We start from the raw sequence: 20,447 nt of genomic DNA, 5'->3' as shown, positions 1-20,447 counted from the left end.
GTGGGGGGTGTCTGTGTCATTGGGCGCCTGACAGGGGTCTGCCTCCCCGACAGTACCCCCTGCCCCGCCTCCTGCTCCATCTCTCTCCCTGTGCAGCCTCCAGTCTCTCCACTGTTCATTTGCCCGCATCACAGAAACACTTACTGAACACTGTTATGTTCCAAGTACCTCTGTAGGTGGAGGGACCAGTGGCGAACACGAGTTAGATCTTCAGAGCACCTTGGGCACTGTTTTAAGTGGCTTATATTAATGAACTCATTTAATGAGCATAACAACACTCTGGGATATAGGGACTCTGATAACACCCATTCTAAAAGTGAAGAAACTAAAGCCCAGAGAGGTAAAGGGAGTAGTTCTTTTCTACCAGAAACCTACTTTCTGGGGTGGGAGACAGATAATGAAAAATAGTGGTTTAGTGAGAAGTGACATGTAGACAATAAAGCAGGATCTCATGAGAGAGTTGGGGAGGAGGTGGCATTTGAGCCTAGAAGGGAGCCTGGGGGAGGATCGTGGGGGAGCATTCATGGTAGAAGAAAGGCAAAAGCAAAAATCCGGAAGTGACAATGATCTTGGGGTGTGCTACACAGGGAGGAAAGAGATCAGTGTGGTTGGAAGAGAATGAGCAAGGGCAGGGTGTTGGCAGCTGAGTCAGACCATAACACTCACAGGCTGGAGAGTAATAACAATTCTACATGCCAGGTGTGTCGTTTCTACTAGCTCACTGCCTTCTCTCCACAACCTATTAGAGCAAGGGTTGGCAAACTACCACCCTTGGGCCAATTCTTGTAAATAAAGTTTTATTGGAATACAGCCACGCTCATCCGTTTACATGTTGTCTGTGGCTGTTTTAGTACTACAATAGCAGAAGTGAGGAGAGACTGTATGCACAAAGATATTTACTATCTGGTCCTTTAGAAAAAGTTTGCTGATGCCTGCTATAGAGAGCATTTGATCTCTACTTTACAGATGGGAATACTGAGGCACAGAGAGGTTAAGTTACTTGTTAAGTTCATACAGCTAGCTAGTAAGTGGCGGCTTGAGTTGAGGGCCCATTTATGTAACCCTACACTAGTACTGCTTCCCAGATAACGTCAGGTGTGTAGGACCCTGCAAGAACCTGTACTCTGAGAGGATGGGAGCCATGGCAGGGTTCTAACCAGAGGAGGGACAAAATTCAACCTAGGTGCTCAGAGTCCACCCTCTGGCTGATGGTTGATAGTAGACCGAATGGGAATGAGGGGTGACTACAGGAAGGCCAGTTGTCCAGGCAAGAAATGACAGTGGCCTGAGCCAGGATGGGTTTCCCTCTGCTGTCTCTGTTTCCTCCCTTCCCCTATGGTTTTCTTGTGAATTCTCTCCTGCTTACTCTTTCTCCTGTCTGTTTCCTCTCTCTCTCCTCTTCCATCCTCAGGCCTAGGGGTCCCTGGACTTAGTTCTCTTCCCAGTGGTTGTCCTGGGAGGGAAGATGGTGTGAGTGCTGTGGGCATGAGAGCTGTTGGCAGCACTGAGTCTGAGTGCTGAGTCCTGGGGCCCTCACAGCCCTAGGGTAGAAGTGTGGTTATTCCTCCTGCCCCAGGTCTGGGAGCCACAGAGGGCCAGGGGTAGGGTGGGGGTGGGAGGACAGAAGGAGTACATTATGCAAGGACATGCTGACGTGTGTAGAGACACTGCTGAGGCCTGCCTCCAAGAGGCAGAGACACAAGCAAGGACACAGTGACATGGACTGTAGTCACTGCAGCCCCACGAGGATGGGGCACATGTACACACACATACATACTCATAGCAAAGTTCAAATATGGATAGTGTCCCACAGCCACACAAACACATTCCCCTCTCAGAGCCGCAAAGGACACACAGAGACTGCAGCAGGACCCATGACACATGGACTGTGTCACCTGGCAGCAGTCACAGCCCATCCATACTCAAATACAAATAGAGAAAGTGTCACCCCCTCATTTAAACCCAGCACAGCCTGGAGCTTCACTGGAACATGAGACAAGCAGAGACTTCAATAGGGACAGAGCAAAACACAGTCACACAAATATATTCCATAGGATCCTGGTCACAACCACCACAAAACAGACACAGAATCAAACTGACAGTGTCATGCATAAACACACACCTTCATAGCATCAGAGCCCCATTAGGAACAGACCCACCAACACTCACACAAACATCCTACATGGGTCAAAAACAGGCACAGTGCTCACGCACACAGTTCGACCCATCACAGTCCCACCCAGACACATACCACACACAGAGGTGTGACACGTCACAATCACACAGACTGCCAGTCAGTCCTACCCACTCAGTCTGACATCTCACACACCCCCACACACACTCCAGCCTGCGGAGTCCCACATGGCCTCACAACTGCAGTGACCCCTTTACACCCAGACACACTGTCACACCCAGGGTCCCAGACAGAGCAGCTCCCCCACACCCAGACACACCCCCAGGGTCACAGACTCGCCCTCACACGCCCAGCTCGTGCCTCTGCCTGAGGACAAGTCCTGGCTGCGCTCATGACTCCCCCCCCCCACCCACTTGCCCCGGGCTGCCTGGCGAGCTGGCTTGGCTGCGGCCGAGGGCCCAAGGGCGGGGAAGGGAAAGTGTGGGCTCAGCATCTTCCCTGGGCCACGTGCGCGCTGCCCTGGCCCTGCCACCCTGGCACCCTGGCCCCGTCAGGACAAGTCTGTCCCCGCCCACAGCTGACCGCAGGGCAGGGGGTTCAGGAGCCCTGCTCCCCTCCTCTGCAGGCAGCCCTGGCCGCACAGGGAAGTCGTGGGGGAAGCCTAGGTTCTGGCTGGAGCCCCAGCTTCCCGTCTGGCCCCCACAGGGCAGGAAGCTGGCCGGGGGAGGCCAGCTCAGGCCTTCCTGCCCCCTCTCCCAGAAGGGCCTGGGACCAGGGTCAGTTTGGAAAGGGGGGGCGGTGGAAAGGGAGATAGAAGGGAGTGCAAAAAAGTCCCCTTCCTTCTGAACCTCTGGACATCTAGTGTTTTGTGTGTTTCTAACGTGAATTCACTTCTGTTCAGGACTTCTTTGTGTGTGTGAGAGAGTCTGTAGGTTTTGTGGTGTGAGTTGTTTCTCGCATGAGTGTTCTATCTCTTAACACTGGCTTGGGTGCCTGTTTGGTGAGTCTGGTATGGCTTCTATTGTCAGTATCTGTGTATGTCCCCAGCACATGTTCAACTCCATGTGTATGTAGCTGTGCTGCATTTCTGGTACGTGTCTCTGCATTTTGTGTTTCTGCTTGATCAGCTGGTGTGCTTTCTGTGGGTTCCATATCCTGGTACTGTTTGACTAGGCAAGTCTGTGTGCACACATGAATGGGGCGTATATCTGGGATGTCTTGTGTCTGAATTTTTCTCAACATCTTCACAGTTTTGCTGTAGGTATAAATTTGTGCATTCTCGATATAAGTTCAACTTGAAATATGGGTATTTTCTGTGTATGTTTATGGGTCTGTGAGAAAGATGTTTTTCCAAGAGGGTGTGTGTGTGTGTGTGTGCATGTATTTTGTTTCTTACACGTGAGCTGTATTTTCAGTGCATGTGTGTGGTAGTTGCCAGTGTTTGTGTGTCTGTGGGTGAGTTGTTTCTGGTTACATTTTGTGATTAGTGTGTGCATCTGTGGTATTCCGAGCATGTCTCACAGATGGTGTGTGTCTACATGGTTTCCAACTTGCTTGCTGTGGTTCTCAGTGTGTGTGTGTGTCCATCTCAGGGACTGGTATTCTCAACCTTTGTGGGTGTCTTTGAGCAGGTGATGTCTGCATTTTGTGTCCCCACATGTGGGCTGGTGAGTTCAGTGCATAAGGAATTGTATGGGTCTCTATTTTGTATCACCTTTGAGTTCTCAGCAGGGTGTGTATGTGTTCATTACCAGCAGCTATTGTGGGTCTGCACTGTGTGCTGGTATTTTCAGGGGAGGGGGAAATTGTGTGTCGAATGAAGCAAACGGCATCCTGAGTGACGAGTGACCATTGGCCTCCGAGCAGAGTGGAGTCTTCGTCTGTGGTGTGTCCCCTTGCTGGCTGGTGCCACGCTGGCTCAGGGCTGGCTGTGGCAGCAAGCAGGGCAGGGCAGGGGCTGTGGTGGGCACTGGACCCGTGCCCAGCCCTCAGTATAAATATCCCAGGCAGCCGGCGGCTGTGTTTACTTGGCCCCAGCCTGGGGGCGGGGGCGGCAGCAACCCAGCAGGTTCTGGGGGCGGGGGTGACCAGGCCACAGCACAGACACTTCCTTCTGGCCAGACAGGCCCCGCAGCCTCCCTCCTCTTTCTGGGTGGGGGTGAGGCAGTGACCCCTCATTCTGGGCTCCCAGGGGCCACCAGTGAAGCTCTGAGCTGGATGTCCCAGCTGGGCTTCTCAGGGTCTAGGAAACAGAGTCAGCAATGGGGCGGGGAGGAAGGACCAACAGGCAGAGCAGGGAGAGGGATAGGAAAAAATGAGAGTAGGAAGGGAGGCTCCAGCAGAGAAAGGGATGGAGAAACAGGGCTGCAGGGACAGTGACAGCAGCTCAGAGACTGAGATGGAGAGGTCGACAAGGCAGGGGAGAGAAGTGGGGGAGGAGGCAGAGGCACAGGGAAAATGAGAAGTGAGGAGGGGCTCAGAGAAGGGGGATGAAAAGCAATGGGGAGACACTGACAGCCAGAGAGGTGCAGAGACAGAATGGGAAGAAGACAGAGAAGGAAAAGAGAAAGGCAGAGGAGCAAGAAGGAAATGAGGAGAAGCAGAGAGAAAGGGCAGTAGACAGTGCGGGGCAGGCAGAGACCTCAACAGAGACCAAGACGGAGAGAAGAGAGTTGGAGGGAGCAGCACAGAGATGCAAGGGTAGGTGTGAGGAGTCAGCCTTAGCTGTGACAACAGGCACAGTGGTGTCCAACATGGGGGGTGGGGGTGGCAGCCAGCAGAGTGGAGCCAGGGCCAGGACAGACAGGAGACATGGGGGTGGGGACCGGATGCCCACGAAGGGGCTCTCCCGCAGCTGGGCCCTCCCTCCCTGACTCAGCCTCTCCACCCACCCCAACCTCAGAATTGAGAGGAAGGAGGTGCCCATGGGCTTAGCACCTCTGGGTCTCAGCTGCTGTGAGGCGGTGACCAGGAGGTATGTCTCTCACCATCCCTGCCCAATCTGTCTCCACCTCTCTTTCTGTCTCCCCATCTAATCCCTGTTCCTGTGACTGGCTCCACCTCTCTCTCAGCCAGACCTAACCATCTGACCAACCCTAATTCTGACTCAATTGCTATGTCTCTCATCTCTCTTTTATTTTGTTGCAGCTGACTGGTACAGGGATTCGTGCCTGTGACCTCGGTGGTATACGGCTGTGCTCTAACCAATCGTCTCTCTTTTTTAAGACTATACCTATACAGGGCCGGCCCACGGCGCTCACTTGGGAGAGTGTGGTGCTGATAACACGAAGGCCACGGGTTTGGATCCCTATATAGGGATGGCCAGTTAGCTCACTTGAGAGGGCGTGGTGACAACACCAAGTCAAGAGTTAAGATCCCCTTATCGGTCATCTTTAAAAAAAAAGCAAAACAAAACTATACCTATAACAGATTTGTGTATGGAAAAGTGTATTATGAACGAATTTAATAATCAAATGATAGACTAGCCAAAAATGTGCATATCACTAAGGGCTGACACCTCTACTATGAAAGAGCTCTTATAAATTGAGGGCACAAACATAAGTACCTAAAAGACAAACATCTCTCATCTCTCACTCCTGTCTTTCCACGTGGTGTGACCCCAATGGTGCTGGAGTCTGGCTGGCTAGATTATCTTGGGCCTCGTTGCTGTTTCTTCGGGAGATGGAATACTATTACTGATAGTGCCCACTCCTTAGGACTGCTGTGACGATTCAGTGATTCCAGGACTGATTTGCACATGAAGGTGATTCAGTAACACCTGTGTGTAGGGCAGTGCCTAGCACACGGGGAGGGTCCCAAGGCATTCACCTTTGTGAAGAGTTGGATGCCATCTTCAACATCTAACTCTTCTTAAATCTTCCCATCTTAGAAGTTTGTGCACTTGTGCCTCCAACTCTGTTCATCCCTGGGTGGCCCCGATATCCGACAGGCAGGCAACTAGAGTGGTTTCCAGGACCTTCGTGGATCTGGGCCTGGATTCCCTTCTCATTTCTGCCTCTGATGGCCAAGTGGCCCTCAGTAAGCAACATCTCTTTTCCAGGCTAGTATGACCCATCTGTGAAATGGAGCTAAGAGTCCCTAGTTTACAAGATCGTTTGGAGGATTCAAGGCACCTTGCTGGGGCCTGGCATAGGATAGAATTGCTCAGTAGCGGGAGCTTTCTTTATGTAATAGTCACTCCATCTGAACATCCCTCTGCTTCTGTCCAGCTCTCACTTTCCTCGTCTGGCTCTAATTCTGATTGACCCAGAGGACAGAGCTCAGGCCTGGGGGTCAGGAACTGTGGCTCTAGGAGGCAGTTTTGAGGGTCCTTCAGGCTTGGCCAGGGCAGGATGCCACCATTTCATCTCATAGTAGTGAGGGGTCCCCAGGTCCCACCTTGCTGACCCTTGGCCTGTGCCACTCCCCATCCCCCAAGAAGCCAGTCCCTTCTCTTTGTGTCTGTTGGGGGAGCATGAGCTAGGTGTGGGGGCATGGGAAGGCGGGACGCCTGGGTTCCCACAGGCTGTGGCTGAGTCACCAGGCAGCCATCTGGCTCCCATTAGCCCAGGGCGGCAGGGGGCTGCATTGGGCGGGCTCTGTGGTGGACTGGGGGCAGGAACACTGGAGCATGCTGTGTGTGTGGGATGACTCAGGACCCATGATAACAGCCTGTGCGTATTTGGGGAGTGTAAACAGGAGAGGGAGAGGGAGACAGAGGAAATGAAGGAAGGGAAAATTGTGGCCAGGCAGGGGGGGGCCAGTGGGACTGGGAGGGGAGTCCCCTCTTCCCCCATCCCTTCCCTCCACACCCATGCTGCAGGCCCCATGATCCCCAGTTCTGCCTCTGCCCATCTCTCACCAGCTTGGGTCCTGACGGAGAGGCGGGGGCTGGTGGTCACCCCTGGGGTCGTCCCCCTGCCTACAGTGAGGCCGCATTACTCAGCAGTCAGGGTTCTGCTGCCCACAGCAGCCAGGGGATAAGGGAGACTGAAACCCAAAGAGATAAAAACTAAAGATGGAGAAGGAGACAACACGGAGACCAAGAGAGAAAGGGAAAAATGTAAAGACAGAAAGAACCACAGGTCCAGAGTGAGGATGAAGGAGAGATGAAAACCTAACAAGCAAGGAGGTACTGAGTGCAAGAAAGTAACAAGACATAAACAGAGGTAGAGGAGACAAGAGGTGGAGACTGACAGAGCAAGAGGCTGCACTGGGGCCCAGGTGTTGGCCTGACCCTGAGTTGGGCACTAGAATAAACCTGACCAGCTACAGCCACAAACGGACCCACTGGCTGGCCTTGGTTAGGGGGAGGACATTTATTCTGGGCCCTGCTGCTGGGACAGAGCCCCAGGCACAGACAGAGAGGGAGAAAGGGGGAGACAGAAGCCAGAGACCTGGAAAGGGAGAGATCCAGAAAGAAAGAAAGAGACTAAGAGAGTTGAAGACAGTGAAAGAAACCTAGAGATAACAAGAAAAAGATAGAGGCAGGGCACAGAGAGGAGAGAGGGAAAAAGAGAGGGAGAAGGGCAGGGAACCTCAGAAACAGTGGGGGTGTTGTCTGAGATGAGACCAGACCCAGTGAGGCTGGTGGTATGTGGGGGGAGGTGCCACCCTAGAGAAAGAGTCACTGAGCCAGCCTGTAATCAGCTGCCTTGTTGGGGCTGGGAGCTGGGTGGCTGGCCGAGGGAGGGTTAGTGGCCATCAGTTCCCATCCAGCTCTGGGCTGGGTGCATCCTCAGGCTCCTCCTCATCGAAGTACCTCTCTTCCTCATCCCGTGCCACAATGTCCAAGTTGTCAAAGTCAGGGTTATTGTCCACTGTGCTGCAGAGGGAGAAGGCTGTCAGAAGCTGGGTCTTCCCAGGACCCTAGGAGGCCCAGGTCAAGGGCCTAGTGGCCCTCCTTGAGGTCAAAAGCCATATGCTGGCAGCTGTAAGTCAGAGCTGACCCTCAGAGGGGGATGTTGGGCCTCTCAGGCCTTAAAACTAAAGGAAACATCTTCCAAATCAGCAGTTTTACATAAAAAGTGTCTGGTTTCTCTAAAAAAGCTGGAAGATGTGACACATGGGCCCACATTCCTAAAGCAGGCAGTGGCTCTCAACAGGACCATTTTGCCTCCAGAGCATTCTGACATTTTGATTATCATGACTGGGGGCTTATTACTGGTGTCCAGTAGGAAGAGGCCAGGGATGCTGCTAAACACCCTACCACACACAGGACAGACCCCCACACCAAAGAACTACCCAGCCCAGAGGTCAATAGTGCCCATGTTGAGAAACACTGCCCTGAGGCAATAAGTACAGGTGCCCCTCGACTTAAGATGGAGTTACATGTTTGGATATACCCAATGTAAGCAGAAAATACGGTTAAGTTGAAAATGTGTTTTCAACTTACAATATTTTAAATTTACAATGGGTTATCTAGACTTAACTCCATGAATGCATATCACTTTTATACCATTGTAAAGGTGTAAATTAGGGACTGTCTATAATCCTAAATTAAACAGCTCAGCTCCAAACCCGCCCCCCCCAGCTTCCACCCATTGCACTCACCAGGCCCCACTCCATCTGGCTGCTACTTCTGGTGAGACCTCCTACCCCTTGCCCCTTGTCAACTGCCCAAGCCCTCAGAGAGGCCTTCCCTCTCTGAAGGAAAATATCAATCACCTCCTCAGAGAGGCCTTCCCTGACCACCCTGTCACTCCCCTCCTCCTGCTTTATTTTTATTCATGGTCCCATCATCACTAGATACTAGATAATTCTTTATCTTCTTCACTAGAGTGGGGCCCCTTTCCAGGCAGGGAAACCTTTTGCTGTTTTTGTTCCCTGCTTTATCCCCAGAGCCTGGACATAGCAGATGCTCAGCATGTGCTGACTGAATGAATGCACAGATGAGGGACCCGTGTGGGCCACTGCTGCCCAAGAGCCACCCACCTGAGGGGACAGGCTTTGGTCCCCACCACTCTTGACTTCCTCGTGGGCACCTGGGTTTAGGAGCAGCAGTGGTGCCCACTCACTGAGGCTCCCCGTGACCCAGGCATGTCTACTCAACTGAGGCTCTGAGAGACTCCACCCCAGATGGAAGTGAATTGGCCAGATTTGATTCAAGAGCTGGGGAATCCCAGAACAGGCCAGCAATGTTCCCCTCACCAGGTGCTGACCGTCGGCTGGGCCTGTGGGAGTGGTGCTCATGATCTCCATTTTATTGATGAGCCCACCAAGGGTCCACCTGTTCGAGGTCACAGTTCATGTGTCATTGGGGCTGGATTTGACACCAGAGAGGGCCCTCTGCTGCCAGGCCTGGTGTTTTGGACAACAAGGCAAGACTGCCTCAGATAACAAAACCATTTATCTTGACTCTGATATGTCACTCTCCTGTGTCCTTTTCCCTAATGGCAAAATCCTTCTCCAAAGCAAGTGGCCCATGCGTCTCACCCCCAGATCTTACTAGAGAAATGAACAACCAGCACTGCAAGGGCACCTATCACAGCCCCTCCATGCTGGGCATTAACCCTGCAGGGGCTACTTCCTGCAGCATGAGAAGTTCTGAGATTCTGGGGAAGAGGCTGGGCTTCCTGGGGACACGTTGGGGCTTGGGGTAATGGCATCTTTCCAGGCCACTGCCACTTGTGGAATGAAAATGTTTCAGTGTTTTATCAATATTGAGCTACATGTCATCCCTGCTTACTCCTCTCCATACACATGAGAGGATGGAGGCTCTGAGACAGCACAGGCTAATCCAGGGTCATCCAGCCTCCTGCTTTGGTTGGTCTAAAACCCCAGGCTGTCTTACCACAGGGCCCATGTCCTGGAACTGTCCCAGGGCTTCTAGCACCATTAAGGGAGGCCCTCTGCAGATGTGCATGGGATCTGGCATGTGGCTGAGGGCCATAGGGTGCTGGGCTGGGGGATGGGGAAGTGCGGACATAGGAGCACCTGTAGTCAAAGTCCCCGTCCTTGCCATCCAGGAAGCGCTGGTGCATCCGGCTTGTGAACTCTTCCCGCAGGATTAGCCTCTCCTCTGAGTCAGGGACCCAGGCCTCCAAGTCTCTGCCTGACCTCTGGTCTATAGAGGGAGACAGCCACAGGGGTGTGTGTGAGAGGTGCACTCAGGCAGGCACAGAACACATGTTCACAGAGAAGTGTGTCTTCTATGCCTGGCCCAGTGCTGGGTGGCACTGGGAACACAGCAGTGACCAAGACAGCCCTGATCTCTGCCCTCCAGAGACACACATCAAACACATGATGACAATACAGTGCTCTGGAGACTGTGCAACAGGGTCAGGACCTGAGACCTGAGGTGTGGGAGGAAGGCATTCCTGGTAGAGGGAATGGCATGGGCAAAGGCCTGGAGGTGAGGGATCACTTGGTGACTTTGAGGAGTGGGGGACAGGGATAATGGAGAGGATGGGAAGGGCACCCAGGGTAGAGGGTAAGTCCTGGCAGGAAGGAGACATGATGTCTGCTTTTTTGGGTTGGGGGCTCAGCCTGATGCCAGGAAATGGAGAGACAGGGTATATGCAATGTTGCGTCTCCCTGCTACAGGCCCTCACCTTCCTCATCACTGTCCTCCTCCTCCTCCTCTTCTTCCAAGCAGGCCTCCTCTTCCTCCTGCTGCTGGAGCAGCCGCTGCTGCAGCTCCCGCTCCTGGTAGGACTGGAGCAGCAGGTCGGAGAGGGGGCAGGCAGGTGAGCCAGGGGAGCCAGACTTGGGGGGCTGGTGGGTTGGGGTACGGGCACTGAGCTCCTCCTGGGTCAGGTACTGCCCAATATACTGCTCATACAGCAGTGGAGCCCGGAACCGCATCTGCTCATCGCTGAAGTACTCGCCCTCTGCACAGAGGAGACAGGGTGGCCATGGGGTGAGCGTGTCTAAGCAGACATATGTCCGTGTGTACATGTGTGATCATGCTTGTAGGAAGACTTGTACACTCAAATCCAAGTGTGTGTGTGTACATATTCAAATACATGGGAAAATATGCACAGAAGCCCGAGGTTGTATGGGTACGAGCACTCATGTGTGCAGCTGAGTATATGCACATGACTTGTCCTGTGTCTACCAGTGTATTCGTGTGTCCAAGCATGTGTGTGCACAGGCAGGCCCAGGTACATCCTGGTCTCTGAGGCACTGCTGGTCTGGAGCTCATGTACAACTGTGCCTGGGCAGGATTCACAAGCTCCTGCCCATGTGTGTGTGTGCAGGGTCACATGTACATGCATGTCCTCCCGTGAATCTCGGCACACTGCTGGCAGGTATCTGTGTCTGGGAATTGCCATGCAGGACATGGAGGTTGTTTGTCTATAGGTTGTGTGTGCCTGTTTGCTGAGCTCCAGTCTGGCTGTCAGTGGACATGCCTACACTGTTGGGCACGTATGTGTGCACATCCATGTGGATCTGGGATGTGTGTGCACAGGATCAGGTCAAGTGGGGCATCTGCCCGTGTGGGTGTCCCTGGTGGGAGCCAGGTCTTCCTGGTAGCAGCAGGCCCAGATCTGACCTCTCCCCAGAGTGCTTCTCTCTACGGCCACTCCCTCGGGTGGGCCTAGCTTCCCCAGCCTGGGAACACAGGTCCTTCACATTTCCCCTGGCTGCGTGTTCCAGTAGGAGTGGCTCTGTCCCTCACATAATGGCTAAACCTGCCCCTGGTACCTCCCACCCACTGGTCCTAGCTCTGACTTGACAGCCCAGGGCCGAAAACCCACCCAGAATCCTGGTCTCTGCAGCAGTGTGGTCTGTGACCATCCCTGTCTTGCTCGGTTTCCGTAGTCCTGCCCTCTCTCTCAACCTCCTGTCTATGCTTCTGGCACCCTCTACCAGATTCTGTTCCTATCCCTCCTTCTGCCTGGCTTGGATTGTCACCTTCCCTCTCCTCCTTTATCCTCACCTCTCTGCCCATCTCTCTGTCCTTCCTGCTTTCTCAGTTTCTGTCTTCTAATCTCACCTCATTCATTCATTCATCCCTCTCCTTTCTTCATCCTTGTTCCCTCATCTGTCCTTGTGTCTCACTCTTTCTGCATCAATCTCTCTATGGCTTATGACTTATCCCTAACTAGAATTTAACTCACTTGGTGCTTCATTTGCTTTCATCTTTTACCTTCAGTTCTGGCGTCACTGGTCACAAAGATGCTTTTAATTATGTTGTGACAAATAGGTATCATGTTTTTTCCTTCACTGTTTTCACATGTTTTGTTCAAGAAGGCCTGTGTGTCCCCAAGGTCACTGACACATTCCCTTTGGTTTTCTTTGCTACCTTTGTGTATGATGTGAGGTAGGGAGCTTGGTGTTCCTTAGGCACAACCAATTATCAGAATACTATGTACTGTGTCCTTGGCCCACTGATCTGAAATGCCACTTCTGTTATTTATTTAAATTCTAATTTTCTCACTGTCTGTCTCATTCTTTTCCCCTGGGTCCCTATCTGTCTCTCCCCCTTCACATTTCTGTCTCAGTCTCTCCCCATGTCTCTGTTTCTGTTTCTTTGTTTCAAAAGTTATCTACCATGATCTCTGTCTCTGTGTTTCTGCTCTTGTATCTTTTTTTCCAAATGCTTCTTCTGCACCTAATGGGAATTGGCTTCTACAGAAGCTCTATTTGTTGTTGTTGTTTTTGTGTGTGGGGGTGCAGCTGGCCGGCCAGTATGGGAATCTGAACCCTTGACCTTGGTGTTACAAGGCTGTGCTCTAACCAACTGAGCTAACCGGCCAGCCCCTGCTCTTGTTATCTTTGTTTCTCATTCCCTCTGCCTCCATCTCCCCCACACACCCCATCCCTGTTTCAGTCTCCCCTCTCTCCCCATCTGCACCCACCCTTGCCCTTCTGCTCCCCATACCTTGGATGAGCTCTCGCAGGGCAGCGTACCGCCGGTTACGCAGGCGGGTGTGTAAGGTGCGGGGCCGGGCAGTGCCCTGCCGGGCCACCTCAGCACAGTAGAAGTCTGCACGGTGGTCTCCACGAAGGTGGCTAAAACAGGCTAGGTGTTCCTCTCGGAGGCCTGTGCGGAAGCGCTCCAGGAACACCAGTGGCTTCTCGTGATATAGCTGGCCCAGGATGGCCACCTTCTCCCGTTCTGTCAAGTCGGGTTCACCCTGTTGCTGGCTGCACACGGGAAGGTGGGTGGCAGCCACAGCATGCAGCATGGCACTCACCAGTGTGTTCTCAGCCCTGGGGGCATCTTTGTCCAGGGCCTCTGATGCTCCCTCAGCTGCTTCCAGCTTGTGCTGGGGTCTGGATGGGACTGGTGTCCAGCTTAGCTCTCCCCAGCGCCCAGGTCCAGGTTCCATGCAGCCTGTGAGGAGAGATTTGTTAGTTCAGGGTTGGAGGTAGGAGAAGCAGAAGAGAGTGGGCAGGAAGGGACTGGGTGCTCACTCATTCACTCAATTCACATTTACTGGGCACTTACTATATTCTGGGCACTTTTCAAGGCCTAGAGACACCACAGTGAGCAAGAAGTTGACATTTTAGTGGAGGACACAGACAATTAACAACATAATTACTAAAAACACATAGTGTGTTAGGTGTTTCCCATAGCTATGCACAAAAATGAGAGGAGGAGAACGGAATGGAGGGAGGCTGCAATTTAAAATGGAAGGGTTAGAAAATTCTTTGCCAAAAAAGTGACTCTTGAATAGAGACCTGAGGTGGTGAGGGACTGAGCTGTGAGGTTTCAGGGGTAAGAGAGTTCCAGGCAGAGGGAACAGCTAGTGCAAAGGCCCTGAAGCCTGACTTACTGATTCACTCAATTCTTTTCATTTGTTCACAAAATAATTAATATGTTCACTAGTTTATTCACTCACTCATTCACTCTCTCTTATGAATTAACACATTCAACCAACCACTCTTCAGCAACTCTGAATCTACCAGAGGCCCTAAGTGAAGCAAAGCTGAGGATCCATGGGAGGAATCCAATACAGCTCCTTCCCTAAGTGAGCACCCAGTCTGATGTGGGAGACAGTCAAGATCAAAGATAACACAGGCAAAGATAACAGGAAAGCTGAGCTCTGGGAAAACCTTGGTGAGGGCTTTTTCTCAGGAGTGGTGGGAACTGGAGCAAGCCTGTAGCAAGCAGGAAATAAGTGAAGACAGAAAGCAGAGACAACTCCTTTAGGTAGCTTGCCTGGGATGGGGAGGAGAGAGCAGCGATGGTTACAGGTATACTGGGTTTCAGGGAGGATTTCAATCACTGAGGCAAGAAGGACTGAGCTGGACAAGGGCAGTAACTGTGGAGGAGGGGATGGGAGAACAGGGGGTGGAGTTAGAAAGATGCTCAGGAGGCCAAGTGGACAAGTCACGGGGCTGAAGGATGAGAGGTAAGTGAGGAATCCAGGATAAGGTCCAGGGCTCCAGCCTATGGAATGGCCAAACTGTCCAAGACAGGGACATAGACAAGGTTTGGAAAAAACACTAAAGCCAGTTTGAGACATGGAAGGTATGATAGGCCTAGGGGACACTGCTGGTACTCGGGCCTCTAGACTCCTCAGGAGAGAAGTGCTGGGCTGGAGACAGAGTGTGTGTGTCTCAGAGCCAAGATGAGAACTAAACCTGAGTGAAACGAGAGGTGGGGGTGAGAGAGGGCATGGGAGAATGTGTGAGGGATGGGAAGAGACCAGGAAAAAGCACTGAACGGATGGGGAGATGACATGCCTGTGAAAGCTAAAAACTTGCCCCCCAAAAGAGAGCTTTGTCTTAATCCCTTGACCTGTGGCTGCTACCTTAGATGGCCAAAAAAAGTCTTCACAGATGTGATTAAATTAAGGACCTGGAGATGGAGAGATTATCCTGGATTATCCAGGCAGGTCCTAAATGCAATCACAAGTGTCCTATAAGAGAGGCCAAGGAAGATTTGACACTCACAAGGCAATGTGAAGACGGTAGCAGAGATTGGACTGATATGGTCATAAGCCAAAGAATTCCAAATGCTGCCAGTGGCTGGAAGGCAAGGAATGGGTTCTCCCCTAGAGCCTGTGAGGGAGCACGACCCTGCTGACACCTTGATTTCAGACCAGTGATACTGATTTCAGACTCCTGGCTTCCAGAACAGTGAGAAAACAAATTTTTGTTGTTTTAAGCCACACAGTTTGGGGTAATTTGTTACAGCAGCCCTAGGAAACTAATACTGAGACTGAGAAGGAGCAGCCCAAGAGAGAGTAAGAAAACTGGCAAGAGTGGTATCACAGAAACCAAGGGAAAACATACAAGAAGGATGGAGGTGTCAACGATATGGAATTCTCCAAGTAGTTTAGTAAGAAAAAACCTGAATGGGGTAACTGGGTTTAACTACCTTGCGGGAAAGTCACTGGGGGCCTTAATCAGAGCAGTTTCTGAGGGTAAAAGTCAGACTGCAGCGGGTAGGGTGTTAGGAAATGGAGACAAGTGTATATGACTCTTTTTCCGTCCAGCCACAAAAAAAATTTTTTTTTTTTTGGCGGATGGCTGGCACAGGGAATCAAACTCTGGACCTTGGTGTTATCAGCACTATGCTCTAACCAACTGAGGTAACTGGCCAAACCCCTCCCCCCCAATATTTCTTACTGTGAAAAATTTCAAACATACGCAAAAGTAGAAAGTACAATGACGCCCCTCCCCCCACCTCCATATATCCATCACCTAGCTTCAACAATTATCAATTCTTGGCCAGTAGTATTTTAGCCAACTTCTCAACCACATGTCACTCCACATCGAATTACTTTGAAGCAACGGGATGGGATTTCAAGATGAGTAAAACAAAAGCATTTTATGTACTGATGGGAAGGCATCAGGAGAAATAAGAGATTGAAGATGCAAGGGAGAGAGAAAGGGAGCACAGAAATGGAGTAAGGACTTTGAGGAAGCAGAATGAATTGCTGACTCTGGGAGGAGTTAGAATGAAATGGAGGAGCCGTTAGTCTGAGTTAAGAAGAGTATGCATGGGATAAGACGAAGGTTAACCTGGGTAAAGGGAAAGCTCTGTTTGGCATAGGGGAGGAGGTAATTTGAGAAAAGGGGTTGGTCTGAAACTGGGAGTTAGCCTGGGGCAGGAGAGAGGCTCATAACCTGAGAATTAGGCTGGTAAGGAAATGGGTTAGCCTGGAACTGGGAAGATGTTAACTTTGGGGGAGGAAATGGAGAAAAAGGAGGTTATAAGATCTCCTCGTGACAACAGAAGTGTTAATCTGGACAAAGCAGTGCGGAGGACAGGTAAAGATGAGGGCAGCGGTCCCCCTATAAAAAGACCTCCTTCGCGTTCCTGGGGAATCATTTGCTAGTGACACCGCAGCCTCCTTCTCCAGTCACCTCCGCGTGGCCAGGACCTCACCCTCATCAGGTTCCCTCGCCGCCGGCGCGGTCTCCACGGCCTCCATCCTGATTCTCTCCAACTTGTCAACCGCTGCGGCAGGGTCGGCACGCGAATCTCGGCCCCAGGCACTCAGAAGCCACTTCCGGCTGAGCACGCTACCTGGGCCCGGTACTCCAGTGCGCCCAGGCACTAAAGTTCCGGGCCAAAGGCGGACCATTTATGCGCATGCGTGTCTACTTCGGGTTCCGCCCTCCGCAGCCAGGAAGGAAAAGGGCGCCAGAGTGAAAGAGGCCCTTCAGCATTTTCTATTTAAAATTAGAAAATCAGGAGGGACTCAAACCATTGTTCATTCGTTCACTGCTATGACTTCTGCTCCCAGGGTGCTTAATTTGGGGGTAAAGGTCGAATGACCACCCTTCAGAGTCTGGAAGTCTCATACTGAGTGAGGCTTGATGCTCTGGTTTAGAACCCAGTTTATCTCCTCTATTTATTCACCACTTCAAGGAATGTTTACTTAAGCCTTGACTCTTGTCATTATACCCAGTACTTGGCTGGCATGAGGTGGGTGGTGAGATCACACTTGGAGGAAATCTGCAGACATGGAGGAAGACAGATCTGATCCAGATTTGCCCTATGGGATGCGTTGGGACTCACATTCAAGTGTCTGTTACCAACAGAATAGACACACATGCCATCAGTAACCACCCTGAGTGGCCAGGGCTCTGACTGACCCAAAGGACTCGGGGAAGCTGCTCACTCCAGGATGGAGGGTCAAGGAAGACTTCTGGGAGAAAGTGATGCCCAAGCTGAGACCTGAAGGATGAGCAGGAGCTAGGGTAAGAGTAAAGGAAGTAGGGAAAGGTCTCAGGCAGGAGGGTGTAGGCATGGATAGTCTTGATTACTGCAAGCACTTCAGTATAGTTAGGGAATAAGAAAGAAGTCCCAACTTGAAGGCCATGTTTGGGCTGTGGAGGATTTGAGAATCTCATTAATCTTTATGCAAAATTCCATGTACATGTGCATTTATTTTCCCAAGGCAGAGGTTCATGGCATTTATAGGTTCCAAAAAGGATTTGTGACTCTTCAGAACTAAAGAACCACTGGTCTGAAGTTCAAAGGGGGAGCAGAAAGGGGTCAAGCCACTGAGGTGACCAGGTGCTAGGCCACACAGGGCCTCATAATCTTTATTAAGTAGCTTGAGCTCCTTTATCCTGCATGGTGGGCAAGGGGATCAGAGTAAGGGACTGGAGATAGGAGATCTGTGAGGAAGAAGGTGCAGTAATCCAGAGACTGTGGCTGAAAGCAGAGGAAGAACTTCCTTATTTGCATTCCCACAAGATCTGGTGATATGGAGGAAAGCCAGTGAGGTCCCTATTTGCCCGACAGGATAGGTTGGGATCACACTTAGTGTGTTATCAGAAGAGGCCAGCAGAGGGTACTGTTGCCCAGCACATGGACCTGTAGACGGGAACTTCCCCGACTACGGACCTGAAGCCCTCCCTGCCTACTCTGCCAGGGCAGGGAAGTGGGGGGTGGGGGACGGGACGACGACTTGGAGGTCCCTTTTAGTTAACCTTGGCCCCTTCTCACATTCAGATGCCCCACCTCAGACCTTGAGACTAGATGGCCTCCCTCGTTTTTGTAGCCTGTGTCCCCTTAACAAGGCTCTGAGATTATTAGTAAAGGGATTAGGACTGAACTGGCCACTTTGGTGCCCCAGCATTATTCCCTCTCAAGGTACCACATCATGTACTGAGGGAATGAAGAAATGAAGTTGCTAAGGAGGACGATGGGATGTAGGGATACAATCTGAAAAACCCTGGCTCACTCCTATTCCCCGTTCCCTTCTCCAGGAAGCCCTATCTTCACATCGCCCCAGGCCCCCACAGCTGACCACGTGGTACTGCCAGTTTATGACAGGTCCATGTTCTCTCGAGTGGGACTAGGAGGACAGGGTCCAGGACTGCCTGGGCCATGCTGTGTCCCAGCACTGTACAGAACAGTTGAGGAACAGAATAGGTGACCAACACATCTTGGCTGGAAAATGAAGATCCTGGAATCCCTATCAGCCTGGACCACAAGAGAGCAGGCAAAAACTGTGCTAAGTGCAGCACACAGGCCAGGCCTGAGGTGGATGGATGGTCAGTCAATACCTAGTGATAACCCCACACAATGAGCCCTGGTCTCTACCCCATCCATCCCACCTGTCCCTCTGCCTTGAGACCTGTTCCATGCTTTTTACCCAAAAATTCCAAGAGGGATTTGAGACTGTGATAGGTATAGAATCAGAGAACCACTTTAAAAATGAACTAGTGGGCTTTAAACCAGGGCCTTAGCTTTAAGGGGACATCCTCCACACCACAATTGGGGTTAGGCACATGAATCTCTCAGTGTTTGTTTAATGAATGAGTAAATAATTTCCTCTTGAAAAGGCCTCCCACCCCAATTAAAGGCCAACTTCAGTAACACTTCAGGATTCTGACCCTGCTTCCTTCCTGCTAGGAGGTGCCATGGCTTTTATTGAAAGAAAAAACAAAACAAAACAGGGCAAACACATTTCTTAATAAGTGCAGTTTGTTAAAATCCTGTTAAAACATATGGGTCAAGAAGTAAAAAATGAAAGGATCATTGTAGGAAAAACTTTTAGGTCTGGCACCTGGAAGATCACTGAGAGGAGGCAGTGGGAGAAACTTCATATTCCAAAGGGAAGGAGCCACTCCCCACCCCTCCCCTTCTTCCCTCTTACCCGCTTAATCCCACCAGAAACTACCAAGACGCCTGGAATAAAAGGTTTCAAGTTCAATAGTCACACTCTCTCCAAATACAAAAGCAGTTACAATTCAACTGAACACAGAAGCTTATGTGCAAAGTTACGGGGAACTGAGACATCGTATAAAAAGTTAGGTTAAAGATGATTCTGTGGTTTTGTGTTGTGTTTTGTTTTGTTTCGAGGGTGTGGCTCTTCCTCGGTCACCTGAACTCAGCAAAGAAATGGTTATCTTGATGAACTATCAACAGCTGACCCACAGTAAAAACAAAGTCTAAAAATTAAAAAAAAAAAAAAAAAAAGCATAATTACCAAAAAATATGTCACTGCTTCCTCCCTCCCATTTTGCTTTTTAAACTTTTTTTTTAAGTTTTTTTTTTTTTTAATCCTGAAAAGTAGACAGTAAAACAGCTCCTGGGAGAATTTACAACCAACTGCATGAGGGTCTGGGAAGCTGAGGGGATGGAGCAGGGATGGGAAGAATAGATGGGAAGGGGTCCTCCCCTCAGTCACTGTATGACCAAGAAAGATGAGGGGATTCTTTAGTCAAAAAGGAAGAAGGGAGAAAGGAGGAGGGGGGAGGATAACAGAAAATAAAAGGTCATTGTTGCCTGTTTGAATCCAGAGAAAAATGCCTGGCCCTGTGTGGGGGGCAGTAGCCCCTCAAAGGGGAGGCAGTGAGCTGGAGGGAGGCAGCCCTGGGATGACCTCGTCCTCCAGCACCATGGGACCTGGTGGGGGTAGAGGAGGAGGCCGAGGCAGGCGCTGGTGGAGGAAGCCGGCAGGGGCCTCTGAGAGCCTCTGGGACACACTGGCTACTGTGTGCTTGTGCCACCCTGTGTGTTCCCGGAGTAGCTCCCGTAGTCGTAGTTCCCGTAGTATGGTGGCCACTGGCCCTGGTTCTGATAGTACTGGTTCCACTGCTGGGCATACTGGGGAGAAAGAAATCAAGTGCACCAAGTTATCCTTCATCTACCCCACATTTGGCTCCTCCCCTGGCCCCACCCGTGCCTAGGGCAGAGATAGGTGCAGTGACAACAGTCACACATGGGTCCCCTGACACAAAAATCAAGGTACCTTGGTGATTGGCCTGATGCTACATGGGTGAAAAGTTTGGGACTGAAGGCCGGGTCTCCTGGGCTGTTCAATCTAGTGCCCTTTCAGGTGTAGCTAAATATCATAGTCAAAATATTTAATAACAGGTATAGTGGCCTAAGCACCAACCTGAAGCAAGATTTGGAGGCCCCTGGCCATGACGCTGAAGCAAGATTCAG

General features: G+C 51.2%; 2 protein-coding genes across 9 annotated transcripts in view; both read right to left on the bottom strand.

The window, feature by feature from the left end:
- Window positions 1-7,428: 7,428 nt before the first annotated feature.
- On the bottom strand, window positions 7,429-16,577 carry CCDC97 (coiled-coil domain containing 97). 3 transcript variants are annotated; one of them, XM_063111193.1, is made up of 5 exons: window positions 16,425-16,577; window positions 12,963-13,418; window positions 10,687-10,965; window positions 10,070-10,199; window positions 7,429-7,958 (listed from the first exon to the last, which is right to left on the bottom strand). In XM_063111193.1, the coding sequence occupies exons 1-5, from the start codon at window positions 16,468-16,470 to the stop codon at window positions 7,838-7,840; spliced, it is 1,032 nt and encodes a 343-aa protein (XP_062967263.1). In that variant the 5' UTR covers window positions 16,471-16,577; the 3' UTR covers window positions 7,429-7,837. The 3 variants fall into 3 exon arrangements, with proteins under 3 accessions (XP_062967263.1, XP_062967264.1, XP_062967265.1); XM_063111194.1 differs by having other exon boundaries at window positions 16,343-16,563; XM_063111195.1 differs by having other exon boundaries at window positions 7,861-7,953.
- Window positions 16,578-19,190: 2,613 nt separating this feature from the next.
- Window positions 19,191-20,447, bottom strand: part of HNRNPUL1 (heterogeneous nuclear ribonucleoprotein U like 1) — a 35,522-nt gene continuing 34,265 nt past the window's right edge. For all 6 annotated transcript variants that reach the window (XM_063110614.1, XM_063110608.1, XM_063110609.1 and 3 more), the window contains one exon: window positions 19,191-20,105. In XM_063110614.1, the coding sequence (XP_062966684.1) occupies window positions 19,989-20,105 (117 nt within the window). In that variant the 3' untranslated portion in view covers window positions 19,191-19,988. The remainder of the gene's footprint in view (window positions 20,106-20,447) is intronic.

Source organism: Cynocephalus volans, chromosome 10 (assembly GCF_027409185.1).
Source record: "Cynocephalus volans isolate mCynVol1 chromosome 10, mCynVol1.pri, whole genome shotgun sequence".
NCBI classification, from domain to species: domain Eukaryota; kingdom Metazoa; phylum Chordata; class Mammalia; order Dermoptera; family Cynocephalidae; genus Cynocephalus; species Cynocephalus volans.
This window is presented reverse-complemented; position numbering and strand designations above follow the sequence as displayed.

What these genes read in the sequence shown, in the direction of transcription:
- CCDC97 (XM_063111193.1), bottom strand. Translation starts at nt 16,470, where the DNA reads ATGGAGGCCGTGGAGACCGCGCCGGCGGCGAGGGAACCTGATGAGG. An exon ending in CCTGCGAGAGCTCATCCAAG is followed by an intron (nt 10,966 to 12,962) that starts GTATGGGGAGCA and finishes TCCTCTGTGCAG; the next exon opens with AGGGCGAGTACTTCAGCGAT. An exon ending in GGAGGACAGTGATGAGGAAG is followed by an intron (nt 10,200 to 10,686) that starts GTGAGGGCCTGT and finishes CTCCCTCTATAG; the next exon opens with ACCAGAGGTCAGGCAGAGAC.